The 15,597-nt window shown below is 34.7% G+C and overlaps 1 protein-coding gene across 1 annotated transcript; it reads right to left on the bottom strand.

Moving 5' to 3' along the window:
* Nucleotides 1-450: 450 nt before the first annotated feature.
* LOC144543683 (Major facilitator superfamily protein) lies at nucleotides 451-7,461 on the bottom strand. The gene is made up of 3 exons (XM_078292037.1): nucleotides 6,927-7,461; nucleotides 1,421-2,379; nucleotides 451-1,324 (listed from the first exon to the last, which is right to left on the bottom strand). The coding sequence occupies exons 1-3, from the start codon at nucleotides 7,299-7,301 to the stop codon at nucleotides 826-828; spliced, it is 1,833 nt and encodes a 610-aa protein (XP_078148163.1). The 5' UTR covers nucleotides 7,302-7,461; the 3' UTR covers nucleotides 451-825.
* Nucleotides 7,462-15,597: the final 8,136 nt, after the last annotated feature.

Below are 15,597 nucleotides of genomic sequence, written 5' to 3'. Positions count from 1 at the left end.
ACATGGCAAAATTATCATGCCAAACAAAATGTAGTACCAGAAAAAAAATGTAAAAATTAGCTACTTTTTTACCACCAGTAAGCAGCTACTTCGTTTTCTCTGTCCGTTTGTTTCAAACCGACTCTTTAGTTCTTAGTCTTGACATATATTGCCATTAGCTAACGGATACTTTTTGTAAGTTGAGTGATGTAATGGAAGTATATATAGCAATGGACAAAAATAAAAGAGAATGAAATTGAATTGTCAAAATCAGGGGCTGAGGGGGCTAAGTCCCTCCGATAAATTAGAACATTGTCCTTTTTTTCCTTTGAAATTTGGTATTATTTCAATTGCGGATATTCTATAACCCTCCCTCATAAAAATTAAAAATTATACTACGGTTATTATTCTGTTCTCTCAATTCTTATTTCTGTCAAAATTAGGCAATTCATATCTGATTTTACGCTCTTCAAAATCATAACTTGATTTAATTATGAATCACGTTTAATTAAACGAGTCGAACTCGAATATAATTCGAGTAGCTTGGCTAAACCTGTAGTCTATTCCATTATCTTTACAAATCCTAATCTATTCACATGATTTTTTTTTTTTTTTTTTTAACAATTTAGCCTCATCTCTGCAGTACGACCCTCTCGTGCTGGCCTAGCACAGACTGGTGTCTAACTTGTGTTATCACACCTATAATTTCACATTTAAATAAAAAGAAGAAGATTATATCGGATAAATCTCAACCATTTGGCCAAGCACCGGGCAACTTCTGCTGAAATTATTTACACCATATTAACATGATCTAGTTATCGGAAAAATGGATTTCGACCAATTATATCAATCTTCCAAAAAAGCAAAATCAACCAAAGCTTGACGACGGCGCTCGGCCTCAGCATATGCCAATCTGGTCCTGAGAAACAAAATAATACTGCACAGCAACCCCAGGCATGTGATACAACCCCATATAAGAAATGTCAGAGCATAGCAATCTCTGCCCATACACACTACCATGGTATCATTGACGAACTCAATCCTTCTAAGGCCATATCTCGTCCCGTTAGAGTCATAAACAAGTGCTGCAATTTGACCATAGAGAAGCGACCCGAGGGGAATGTTGGTGATTAGAATGTTGTGGTTGACGCCTATGCTCTTGGTACCAAAAAGTTCGGACGTGACAGATACGGCAGCTGCAAAGATGAAGCCCGAACTTAGCCCAATTAGCGCAGTCCCCGCATACAGTGCCTCCTTACTTCCTAATTTAGCTAGAAGAAAAAAGCCTACAGGTGTGGGCAACAGGCCTAATGCAAGCCAGCCGGTTCTAGCAAAGTTCACCTTCCTATGGATACAAGAATTTTATAATTATAATCAATAAGCAATTAGGTCTGAAAATAGGTAAATAAATTTTAGTAAAGAAAAAAGAGAATTAATATACCCTCTGAGAAAGTCCGGGACAGCTGAGATTAGGCGGCCGAAGAAAGAGCAGGCAGAATACACGGCTAAAATCATTGTCAAGTCTGAGTCCAAATTCAAGGACTCGGCTATCTGGCCCAGGTTATTGCTATACACCAAACCGATTGTCGCCCCACAAAAGTAAGCGGTATAGTAAAACCAAAAATCAGGACGTGCAACAAGACTCCTCGCACTGTGCTCTTCCCCGAGCATCGTAAGTTTCTTCCTCTCTATTATTATGTCATAACACCAAGACCAGAATCCAGTTAACCACACTTTAGGTCTTAACAGCCCCCTTATTTTGCCTTGTACAGAATGACCGTTACCTTCGATCTGTTCATCAGTTCTAACAGTAATGAGCGGCTTGTTCAACTCGTCATTGTTGCTAAAGATGAAACTCTGCAAAGGAGGGGTATCTGGGACATTCATGTGGAAGCTGGAGTATATAGTTCGCTGTGCCCATTCACGCGCAAAGATCACGCCAGGAACAGCGAGGGGCAGGATAAGGAGCACAATTGCACCTGCCAGGATAATAATTGCAGTTGAAGAATCAGTGGAGACGGAGTTGAGGAATAGAAGATATAACCCGGTGAAGAAGGCGAGTATATGAAGAAAAAGGAAGCGCTGAGTGTCATTATGAGCATTGCTAGGGGGAAGTGGAATGAGGCTTTCGGGAGGTTGTCGGAGGATTGGCCCAAGAGCTACAATGGAGACGATGAGGGGAACAACGGCATTGAGGAGAAGGTAGATGGAAGAGGAGGTGGTGATAGAGGAGAGGGAGGATACAATCAGCGAGTAGAGAGCGGCACTCACGCCATTGAAGCTGATGGAGAGGGACAGCGCAATGGAGCGGTTGATCGGGAAGTTGCGGATGCACAGCACGAAGCATACGGTGTTGAACCAGCATATGCTGCACCCTGCCAGAAGGCACAGCAGGAACACCTGCAGTCAAAGCCCACACTGCATATAAAAATTAATGTGTATTTGCTTTATATATTGTTTAATTATGAATTATCTCACTGACAACTAAGGTGGACTGGGATTGAAATAATTGATTAATTTGATGCATATTACAGTTTCGTTTCAGTAAAATTTACTAGCACAAGTAAACTTTATGCAATGTTTAGCATAAATCCAAGTCCAAATTAAGCCCGTTTGCCACTAACACATGGATCATCACTTTTCTACGAAGAGGGAAGATAGCTACCAATGTCGGAAAATGTTGCGGCCCATGCAAAATTGGTTAATAACCAATCATTTTTATTATTTGAATTAAGCGTTTTTTTAATTTAATTGGGGTGGGGGCTTAAGTGTAAATTGTTTAAATTAAAAAAAAGAAAAAGAAGAAGATATATATACATAAAAGATGCAACATTTTTGACACCCTGATTACGATCATAATAAGCTTTCCAATTTATTGTGCTTCCTTGTTAAAAGTACAAATTTGAAACGTTGAGCTCTTGTTCTACTTCATAAACAAATATATGCATATATGTTGAAAGTTTTAGGTTATAATGTGCATATATGGTTAATAGGTGACAAAAACCAAGACAATTAATTGATCATTTAATTGTCTGAATCTAATTGATTTTGGAAAATATGCTTCAATTCAATTGTTTGTGATGGTAGCAGAACTCAATTAGTCGGTTTTACTATTTGAGATAAGTATATTTTAAATTATTAAAAGATAAAGAAAAATTAAAATGATAATATCATGACATGTGGCATGCAATGGAGAACTACGGAGTACGGACATGTGAAGAATTTGGTAGAAGCTAAAAAGAAATATGACAAGGCAAGGCAAGGTATCCTCGTAAGTCGTAACCACACCAAAGAAACAAATTTCAGGAAAAGGTGTAGGTGTGCTTCACACAGTTCACAGTCAACAGGGATCGCGTGATCATTTATACCAACTTAGATTTCAGGAGGTACCTGACTCAACACAATTGAAACGGACGGCTCAGATTTACTCTCAGCTGGTCGGGATTCGGGATGACAGAGGGGGCAGGATTATTTGTGCTTTGAGATGCGTGCCAATCCATTTTCAGACCGTCCGATTAAATTCTAATCAGTCAGTCAGGTAACCTGAGGGGATACGAATTCTCAGATATCAGTACTGTTCTGGAACTCGGGATACGAATTAGATTAATAAAGGAAGACTGAGCAAGGAAATACTTGACATACAACTGAACTGAGACGAGTCAAAATGAGAATTTACAAGAAAAAAGTACAAAGTAAAATAAATCACTAAGTCTAAAAAGGATCGGGCTCCATTGGTCTCACGAACCCAAAAAAGAAATAAGATAAAAAAAATTGCATCTCTGGGCGATCTATTATGTTTCACTTGACAACCACATAATTTAGTTCTAGGAAATGATTTGATGTCCATATAATTTTTAAAGGTGGAGAAAAAAAGATTTGATGTCCACATTTTTGTTGGCAACTCCGCATCCAACCATGACGCGCGGCTAACTTATAAATTAGCTAATTCAAAGGCCCTCAACTTTATTTATTCTATTTGCAATTACTATCCTTGCAAGCTTATTAATTTACTATCCTTGCAATTAAGCTTACTAATTTAAAGAATCTCCTAATAATCGTCTACAACTGATCAATTATATTTTTTATTATGCATCCTTTTGGACTATAATTTTGGTTGAGATCGAGTTTTATATATTATAGACTAAATATTAATATTTGTTTTTAACGATTGGTACTTTAAAATATCTGAGCAATTATTAACAAATAAGCATTAATCATTAACTTATAATAATATATAAAGTGTCCACCCAAATTATAGTCTTGTTTTTTTGAAGGACTTGGTAGTGACTAACAAATTGTTACATTAAACCCAAATTATAGTCAGAAACTAATCAACTATTAAATTCGAGCCAGATTAGCTTTCAATTCTTTGATTTTTCCAACAACAAAAAAAAGAGAGTATTGAATCGAGTTAGCATATGGCCTTGGCCTTGTGATTAGGTTAAATTTGATAACTCTTAACTCACAAATTAAATAGCAAGATATTTCTGTTCAGATCAAAACCATAAAATATAAAAATTAATGGACTGTTGAACAATTTAGTTCCAATTCAAGAAGTAATTTGGATCATATAGAAAATTGATCTAAGCATTAAATTCGGTCAGTATTATTGGATAGTAAGACGTTGATTTATATTACAGAGAGAGACTCGCTTGAAATTTAAGCAGCTGGGAATATTGCGTGCGATATTGTTCTTAAATTCTAAAAAGCAACCCGACTTCCCTAATCCGAATGATACGATTTTGATCAAATAATTCAAATGTTCTTCCATCAAAAGCCAAGAGAAAAATTAATTGTCATAATTAGAAACGAATGAATGCTACGGTGTGCCTGAAATAAAGACGGAAGATCAGAGTATCAGACTATGAAAGTTTGACCTGGATTTTTATTAACACTATGTTTGGATGGAGAGTAGAGGATGGGAGGGGAGGTGAAGAATGGAATGGAATGGAATGGAATAGAAAGGAAGATTAACATATTTAACCTCTTCGTGTTTGGATGATTAATGAGGGAAAATGAATTTAATTTTCATTTCCGTCTTATTTCTTGTTTGGTTAATTAAAATTATAGAAGGTTAATCAAATGATTTAAGTGTATTTGACTATTATACTCTTAAGACTTCTCCACTCATGACTGCATCTCTGACCCTCATATTTCTCCTTTCTAATAATGTCAGATTGTATCGGTACCGAACGACGACTCTCTCTAAAAACAAATATATCGACACCAGCACCTGATGATCATTCCTATAAATCAATAGTCAAGAAAAAATGAAAACAATTATTACCTTGAAGAAAACCATGCGACCAATTCTAAATATATCGTTCAATTTAGATAAGTTGGAAGTCCAGTACCGGTACCAAATTGACAAAAAGAAAAAATACTGACAACATTTAGATGGTGAATGTGTTCAATTGCGATTGTCTGCCCGTTGTTCTAGTATTACCCAATAAACTAGTAAGCAAAATAGTTGCACTAATTGCATCACATGTTGACGATGGATGATGACACATAAATTTCTAGAAGCATCCATTTTACAAATCTATAAAAAAAGGACATAATAATTTATATATAAATAATTTATATATAAATGAACGACTGATATAAACAAAATAAATAAACGACCACAATAACTTAATACAGAAACGAAAAACCATAACCATTGCATAACAATTTAAACATCACTGGGAATGTAAACAAAAAACCATAACCATAACGCATGCTTCAAATTGCAAAAGAAAAAGAAAAACGTAACTTCACAAGAATGTATAAACGGCTATGGAAAAACGATTCTGACTCCAAACTTGATGTATAAAAAAATAAAGAAGTTTGATATATATAAAAAAAAAAAAAAACCTAACCTGTTCAATCAACTACACGGTGATGGCTGCTAGGTTTGAGGTAAAAAAAGTTGAATGATAATTATATAGAAATAAGATATATAGGATAGGATATTTGTGTCATTTTTTCTGAAAATATTTGCAACACAATTTCTTTCCATATGTTACACCCCAAATTGGAAGGAAAATCAATTCTATTAATTATAGTTATACAAAATTAATCCTTTCCTACCCCTCACCTCCACTTCAATTTTGTCAACCAAACATGATTGGAGGGAATTTTTTCTATCTATTCCATTCGCTCCCCTCCTCTACTGTCCATCCAAACAAGGTGTAAGGGACAGAATTTCAAAAGTTTTAAGCCTTTTTTGTTTCAATAATTTATTTTTTATAACCTTTTTCAGGCATTAAACCCGGCTTTTTTTATGAAGTGTTCAGAGTAGGTCCAATGGACATGAGACGTACTTTTAGATTCAATTAGCTCTAACACTGTATGATTAGTTTTAAGATCTGTGCGCACGGAAATTGATACAGACACACGGATTTTAATACAGAACGCACAAATCTTAACGCAATCAGATGGTCACTAAACCCATCGAACCAAATAGGTCTGATAAACATCGGACATTCGGACCTACTCTAAACACTTCATAAAAATCTAGAAAGTTCATTTGTGGAGTTGCCAGATGTCCATTATCCTGATAAAAGCAGTACCTGGACCCCACGTGGTCCAGATTTATGGGCCATACAAACCTCAAATAAGCTCCTACATACGACAAGGAATTCCGTTTTCACTTTTCTTTTTTCTTTTTTCTTTTTTCTTCCTAATTTTCTCCTTCTCAAAACAGCGGAATATATACTCTTCTCCGGTTCTACCGCTCCGTCGCATAAATAAATCAGATAAAAGAAAAGACAAGTCTAGAATCCACAAATAGACAGCTGAAATTTACGAGGATAGATCGGTAACTAATAAGAATTGGTTATACGATTCCTAATTCCGATGAAATGCACCGCGGTAATTAATTAGTGTCACTCCTTAATTATTTACAAAGCAAAGGAAGGCAAATTAAGAATTGGTTAAAAAGAGAAGAGAGATAATGTACTGACAGCGGTGTAAGGCAGAGAGATGTGAGAAGTGACGACGAGCCACTGCACGGTGTACGAGACAAGCCCGGCAACTGCTGCAATGATGAGCACAACCGGAAGAGGAAGGTACAAGAGCGCCAGCCCAGATGACCAGCCGAACAACTTGCCGAGGTCTGACGCAGTAGCGAGGTAATTGAGTTGGACTTGAGAGATGCTCATGGAAGCTTTTAGAGCCGAGGAGTATGCCGAGAAGTCGAAATTGGTGCCGGTGAAAGCCTGTATCCACATCGTCGCCACCACTATCATCCACTTCCTTGATTGCCCTGCCATTATTGTTTTGATTGATACTTGCCTCAGAATATGCAACTGGGAAGGAAGAATAGGATTGTGAGGCATAGACAAGGCCGGGTCTGCTCTGGTGCTCTCTCTCTCTCTCTCTCGCTATCTCCTTTCACTGTCTTGCAAATGAGCGGAGAAAGTTTTTTTATAAGGAGAGAGTTCGAGAGAGGAGGGAAAGGGGTGGGCCCCGAAAGGACCTTTGGCTTTTGTTCCTATTCGTCTGGGTTGGGTATCGGGACTGAATTAATCAATTGTGATCGTGGGTCCCGCTTGAGTTTTTAGGATCTCTTAGACTAGGAGTTTTGTGTTTATGTGACTGTGTCTGTGGGGCCTCCCTGCACTGGCCCGTAGAATCTTATATTCACTTTTCTTTGAATTTTGATAATTGGCTCTTAAAATCTAGACGCCCGATAGCTGGGATTTTCTTTTTCTTTTTTAAGTGCATAGCTTGGACTTCTTGCCACGTTCTTTTTTGGTCACAAGTCTACAGTTCATAACTTTTGTTCTCAAGTAAATAAGTATTTTAATATTTTTGTTTATTAGCGGAAATAAAAGATTCAACAACTTTGACTGCTGATTATTTTGCGTCACATAAATGTGGGCCCACCGTTCAGTTGGTCCAATCAGATTCCCGTCCCGGTTCCAATCGTATCTGTTGATTTTCACCGCCGTTGGATTTCTGGAGGATAAATTTGATATCAAAATATGATTTGTTCATTTTCAGGTCTGTTAAGATACGAATTTGAACTCTAATACTGGTTTTCTCTCTCTTGTTTGTTTCTGTGGCCCGTGGTAAGAGAGCACCGGACCCTTGTCGTGTTGCTTCGTTCTGGACCCGAATGAGTTCATGAGACAAATTTGACACAAAAAGAAAGAAGGATTTTTGGCACTTTCCGCACAAAAACTACCAACGCCGTTGAACTTGTGGGCTAGTAATGGCTGCGATACAACAGGTCAACGGCTGCTGGTATACATCGGAATGCCCCTGCTCCCTTATTTTAGACCTTTCGAGTCAATTATATTGATGGCGGCAATGCAGCCAAAGTAGGTTCAGTTCTTCAAATAGATCCCAACAGGCAACGGACCAGGTGCATATGATATACGTCACTCAATTATTATTATTATTATTATTATTATTATTATTATTATTATTTTTGGCTGAAACCGTACCCAGTTTCATTGACAGAGCATCTTAGTTTGTCGTACTTCACCCAATTGACAATTATCAAACCGACTGTTAAAACCGTTGCATGGTAAATAGTAAATACACATCCGCTCATTGATTGGTGGGCCTAAACTATCGACTATGGTTCGGGTCCTGACCCACTTTTGCCCATACTTAGTCACACAATATGCATACACTTCTTACCAAGTAAATTCTCACCCTCAAGTTATTCTTTCTCTATAAAGCAACCACCAGGTTACCCTGTAAATAAGTAAACTCTTACCGCTTTACCGGAGTGTTTTAAGGATTCTTATCTTTTGATTTGCAAACACTATTGATTTGTTTATTTCGGTTTTTTCTGCAAAATTAGCTGTTACATAAAATTAAACAACCAGTATGTGAAAAACATATAGCTAAATAAAACTGAGAACTAAGTTAATTGGTTCAGAACAGTCACCTCAAAACAGAAAGAGAAGAAGAAGAGGCGAAAAGCAGCACAAAACACACATAACATCATTATCACAAAAACTAAACATTTATTACCTAACAGAGTATTTATTCCACTATATATAAAGTAACTATATGTAGTTATGCACTACTCGTTCCACCCACTATTGTATTGTCAAAGAAAGAAATAATAATTTAAGAGAAGGTAAGAAAAAATAAACCGTTGGTATTGGAGAATAAAATCCCCATGAGAACGATGCGAAAAGCGATGACCAGATTCAAGAAACGAAATCACCAAAAAGGTAGAAGCTGCTAAATGAAAGCACCGGCTCGAGCGACGAGCAGTGGCCAGATCAACTAGGCGAAAATACCAAAATGAATAGAAAGAAAGGCTAGACGGAGAGAGAGTGATGGGGGTGAGAGGGGAGCGGAGGGGCAATTAAAATCGCCTTTTTCCTCTGATAAGCAGCACCGCTTCTGAAAGATTTCAAATATATACGTCACTCAATTATTCAGTTAATAAAACGGATACAGTTAATTTTTTTTTTGTTAGTTTATGAAGAATAGTATTACATGGAATTTTGCAGTTTACTTGTGACTGAGAAAATTATTTACAATTATTATATTAAGATTATGAATGAGAGAACGTTGTCATTTTTTTTTGTCCATAAAATAAATGCTATATATGTATAAAATTATTTTGAATAACCTTGCATAATGTATTTCATTTTGTACTAATTTTAACAAAATATTTCAAATGTTTGAAATGAACAATTTCATAAATAAATAAGCTATAGGTGTCATGTTTACAAATTGTGTATATATTAAATCGTGATAGAGAACAGATCCGCGTTAATTAATTTTCCTTATATTGATAAGTGTTAAGCTGAGCTGCTTATTCGTCATAATTGTCAAATAAATTTGTGATCACCGAAACATACATCTTAATTATGCGTATAATATAGTTTTATTTATTAATGTAAAATGAATATCGGATATTTGTTTTATACAAATATAGATATGAATATTTAGTCGATACAGATACATATATATATAGAGAGAGAGAGAGAGAGAGAGAGTTAGGCTGGGGTGCTATGGATAGCATAGAGGCCTCTATGCTATGGCTCAATATTCGAGTTTTCAAAATCCAAACGGTCGATCCGAACCGTTCATCTTATTCTCCATATTAATATCTGCTTGGAGACCAAATTTTACATTTTTCTTAATTTTTTTACTATTTATTAAGTATTTTACAAAATTGTTGATCCAACGGTGGCTGCACAAAACAGTAAAACCGTTGGATTAGCGATTTTCAAAGTGGCTTAATAAATAGTAAAAAAATTCAGAAAATTATAAAATTTGATCTCCAAGCAGATATTAATATGGAGAATAAGATGAACGGTTCAGATCGACCGTTTGGATTTTGAAAACTTGAATATTGAGCCGTAGCACGGGAGACCACTATGCTATCCATAGCACCCCAGCCTAACTCTATATATATATATATATATATATATAGAGTACGGCTAACGCGCTTCCTCTAGCATATGGGCCGAAATGCTTCCGGTGGAAATTTGAAATTTCAAAATCCAAAAAGTCGATCTGAACCGTTCATCTTCTTCTCCATATTAATATCTGCTTGGAGACCAAATTTTACATTTTTCTGAAATTTTTTACTATTTATTAAGCCACTTTGAAAATCGCTGATCCAACGGTAGCTTCTGATTTTTACTGTTTGGTAAGCCACCGTTGGATCAGCAATTTTCAAAATGGCTTAATAAATAGTAAAAAATTTCAGAAAAATGTAAAATTTGGTCTCCAAGCAGATATTAATATGGAGAAGAAGATGAACGGTTCAGATCGACTTTTTGGATTTTGAAATTTCAAATTTCCACCGGAAGCATTTCGGCCCATATGCTAGAGGAAGCGCGTTAGCCGTACTCTATATATATATATATATATATATATATATATATCATTTTTTTAAAGTAAATATGAATACAGGTTTGATTTCAAATTTTAGAATTACAGACAGAGATATAAATATGTAGTTAGGCCAGATTAAAAAATAGTTTTATTATAACATAAGTCTAGTTGGTGTATTTTTATAGTTTGGTATATATATTCGCCCAAATTTTTTATTTATACCATATTCCAAAAAAAAAAAAAAAAACCAAAACACCCTTGTTTGGCCAGAATTCGATAATTATCCAAGTCGCAGATTGACTGTGCGGTCTCCCATCGCATAGCCAATCTGCGGCCCCACTTTTTTTTAAGAAGCATTTATTAACGTTATGGCCTATCTGAATAGGTGCGTCATCGATGTTTTGACGTCATCGATGTTTTAGCAATAATAAAGTTATGCCAGTTTAGATGGCATGGGTGTGTCATCGATGTTTTGGCAATGAAACATCGATGTACTTCTGCCGTCGTTAAGCCGGGCATAAAGTATCGGTGTGTTATCGGTGTTTTTGCACGGAAGCATCATTTTTTTTTTAAAACTTTAAACATCCATAACTTTGGCTAGGAAAGTCAGATTTGCGCGTGTGACACCAATTCGGAAAGGTGGGACGAGACGGTCAAGACCTAGTTGCGGGGATCATCCCCGGGCACCCGACGAAATCAGAATTGCAAAAGAATGTCGTTTGGTGCCTCAAAATTTTAGTTTAAGTTTTCTATCAATGGTAGACATACAACGACCGGTATTAGTTTTTTTCAGAAGCTTAAGAGATTATTCAAGAATTATCCATATAATTATTTTAAAATGCATTTGTTATTTATTGTGTGTATTTGCCTATTATTTGAATGGATTACAGTTTCATTTATTATTCAAAGATCATTGAAATTATATATGATTATTCAATACATGTCATTTACATGATAAATTTTTTTTTTTTCAAAATTCAAAGAGGTATATCAAAAATTACGTATTGAAGTTCAATATTGAAGTTTTGGATCTTGCAGCGTGGTCTGTATTTTTTGATAAAAAAAATGATTTTTTTTGTCATCTAGTTAATAAATATTCCTTTAAAAAAAGTACTGCTGCATATTGGCTATGCGACCTTGCTAAAATGGAGCTGCAAAGCCAATCTGCTTATGATATATAATAAAATCTCGGTATATTCGCCAGTTACAAGCTTAACAGGTATATATATATATATATACACACACACAAGGCAACGACTAGATATAATACAGATAGAGCAAATTATTAAAGAACTAGAATCCAAATAAAGTCCATCTCTCGCAGTTTTTAGATGAAAAATACTTCTTGCGTATGCGTGTCATTTAATTGTCGACAAATTTAAAAAATGCGAATGTAACGTGATTGAAACTCTGAGAGTTTTAGCGCATCAATCAGTCAGCAGACAGCAGTGACCGTCAATATAATATTTCATTATGCAGCCATATCGATCGGTTCTTTATTGTTATGTTTAATAACCACAATAATGGATGGAATAATATTTTTGTACGTACATGCATACGCATACATACACGCATGCATATGTATAAGCAGAATATTATTATTTATACAGGTGCGAATACAATACTTTCGTGAGGGGTGGGAAGAATATAACAAATCGGATTTAAATAGTTAATCTGATTCAAATTTATTAGCTAATTAGATACTATATAAAAAAAATATTTTGACTTCTGATCTTAATTACCAATAATAATTCAAAAAATTTATTCTAATTTGAACTCTAAATTTAACCATAATTACAAATTAGTATTCCATAAAAGGACAAATAAAATTCTGGGAGGGGGGGGGGGGGGGAATTTGTCTGGACTTATAAATCTCTATAAAAATCAAAATCTGGAGGTGGGGGTGAGGTCAACTGCTCCCCTGATTCTTATGGGCCTGACCCTGAATGTGCCATGCTCACTAAGAGGTCTTGGTGAATATTATTCCAAATCTATCGGGTTGACTTCAAATGACGAATTTAATCCATTGAAACCGATCAACTACTAGTCTACTAGTGATGCACGTAGATGCAAATTTTAAAATTTATTTAGTACAGAGTCAAATAGTAAAAATAAATATATTAATGACCAAGAAACATAAATGAAAATTTGTTTCCTTTATCCGCCAAAGTTGTAGTTTACATTATAGTCGTTTCATACTATCAATACTAAAAAAAATATTAAAATAACTTATAAAGCTTCATTTTATTGACCGCTTGACTTTATACTAAATAGGTTCGAAAATTTTAAAATTTTGGATGTACATGCATACTTGTAAAGTAGATTAGTTTCTGTGATTTGGATTCGTCGTTTGATACAAATCTGATAGATTTTGAAATTATGCTCACCAAACACACGCTAGCTTTACTCAATATTTGTGATCTACGAGGAATTAGAGTAGAGCTAGTGTGTTCTTAAGCTTGCCAAGTCTCTTGCTGAGCTTAGTTTTAAAATCTATTGGATTGACTTACAATGATGAATCTAAATCAGTGTTGTAAATAACGGTATGCGACCTCAGACGGACAGGGTACCGCCAAATAATTAATCGGTATGCGGCCAATTAATCGGAATTATGCGGACGATTTAACGTTTTTATTAAAGTTATGTATATATATATCATAATTTATTAAAAAATAATTTATATACCTCATTAAATTTATCATATAAACTTCCTTGTTAATTAGTGAAATTAAAATGATGTCCATAATCTATATAAGACAACACATAGCATGTTTAATTAGAAGCCGAATATACACATTTAGAACTACATACAAAATGCCATACATTCAGAAGATATCCATAATCCATATACGATAACACATAGCATGTTTATCCGGGAGGATAAAAATACTCTTTTGCTAACAGTATTTTTTAGATATTCCAATCAATAATACTAATATATTTAAAAATAATATTTTTTATCGATGTGCTATCAGTAATAATCATTTTTTTTATCTTGAATGATAATGGCATATTTTTGTACTGTGTTTTTGCGCTCTCTCTCAGTTTGTGAGGTTCATTCACATAATCCAAACATGGGAGACAACAGTAGTTTTAATTTATGTTCAATCATGACAGAAATTTTCACAACGTCACTCGTAAAATAAATAATCTAGAACGGGTACATGTATGAAAAATTGAAAATGCTTCCACCCAACCTTCATCGTACCTGTTGACATCTCTTAGATCCAAATCTGTTTTTTTTTGGAAAAGAATTCAAATCTTATGTTATTGAAAATCTAATTGATGATATTTATTGAGATTTATATATGAAAAAAAAAAAAATCTAACTGTTGGATTTTGAATAATAAAATCCTGTTATCCTATTTGGATAACAATAGATTCGGATCCCGTAAAAGTAAAAAAAAATGAGGCTTTTTAGTTTTTACCATCTTACATGCAAGAATCCTTACCGAGATTTTTATTTTTACCCAAAAAATAAATAATTTTATTATAAATAACCACGTTTTTCGAAAAATTTTATTTCTACCCAAACCGCATATATTCTGTGCGGCCCGAATTAACAATTCGGACCGTATAGAATATATGCGGTCCGAAATATATATTTTTTTTGGATTTAAAAATTCGGACCGCCTAGAATATTTGCGGTCCGAATAATTTGTTTTTTTTTTTTTTGCTTTTTTCAAATGGCCTAGGCAATTTTTGAGTGATAATATCTCACGATCTGTTTAGAGATTTTGGATGAAACTTTACAGTTTTGTTCTACGATGTCAAGACTACATGTCGGTCAATTTTCATGAATTTTGAAGATGATTTCCTATGTTAACCAGAGATGCAAAGTTGGACTCAGAAGCACTCCTTGAGCAGTTCGGGCAATTTTTGAGTAATGATATCTCACGATCTGTTCAGAAATTTTAAATAAAACTTCACAGACTTGTTCTACGATGTCAAGACTACATGTCGGTCAATTTTCATGAATTTTGAAGATGGTTTCCTATGTTAACCAGGGATGCAAAGTTGGACTCAGAAGCACTCCTTTGGCAGTTCGGACAATTTTTGAGTGATGATATCTCACGATCTGTTTAGAGATTTTAAATAAAACTTTACAGACTTGTTCTACGATTTCAAGATCGATAGGAAAGCAAGTAGGAAAAACAATCCAAAAATATTTTGTTATGCAAATTTCACCAAATACATAAAAATAAGACCCGGTATATCTAATACTTGCAACAAATAAACCAACATTTGTTCTATATATATTTCCAAACAACAAAGATTTTGAGTAGCCCACAATGAAGATCTGTATCCAATTGAATTCTGACAGCTTTGCCAGACCGTGATAACTGATAAGATATTCCAAAAATCAATTGAATAAAAAGGTATTAGCTTGCTTAATGAAAAATGTTTATGTGCAATTCACAGACACATTAACCAAATGAAAAAAAACTCTAGTGAATCAATTGAGAAAACCCAGAAACAAACTGGAGTTTTGTTGAAAGTACAAAATGTAGGGTTTAGTTTGCAACTACAAAATACCATAAAACTTTATAACTGCACATATGAAAGGAGAATAAATTAAGAACCTGGAGGTCTTCGGGAAGGTACTCATGCTTCCATATAGTCTTGACATCGTAGAACAAGTCTGTGAAGTTTTATTTAAAATCTCTGAACAGATCGTGAGATATCTTCACTCAAAAATTGCCCGAACTGTCAAATGAGTGTTTCTGAGTCCAACATTACATCCCTGGTTAACATAGGAAACCATCTTCAAAAGTCATGAAAATTGACCGACATGTAGTCTTGACATCATAGAAC

Source organism: Carex rostrata, chromosome 25 (genome assembly GCF_964058835.1).
Source record: "Carex rostrata chromosome 25, lpCarRost1.2, whole genome shotgun sequence".
Classification (NCBI taxonomy): Eukaryota; Viridiplantae; Streptophyta; class Magnoliopsida; order Poales; family Cyperaceae; genus Carex; species Carex rostrata.
This window is presented reverse-complemented; position numbering and strand designations above follow the sequence as displayed.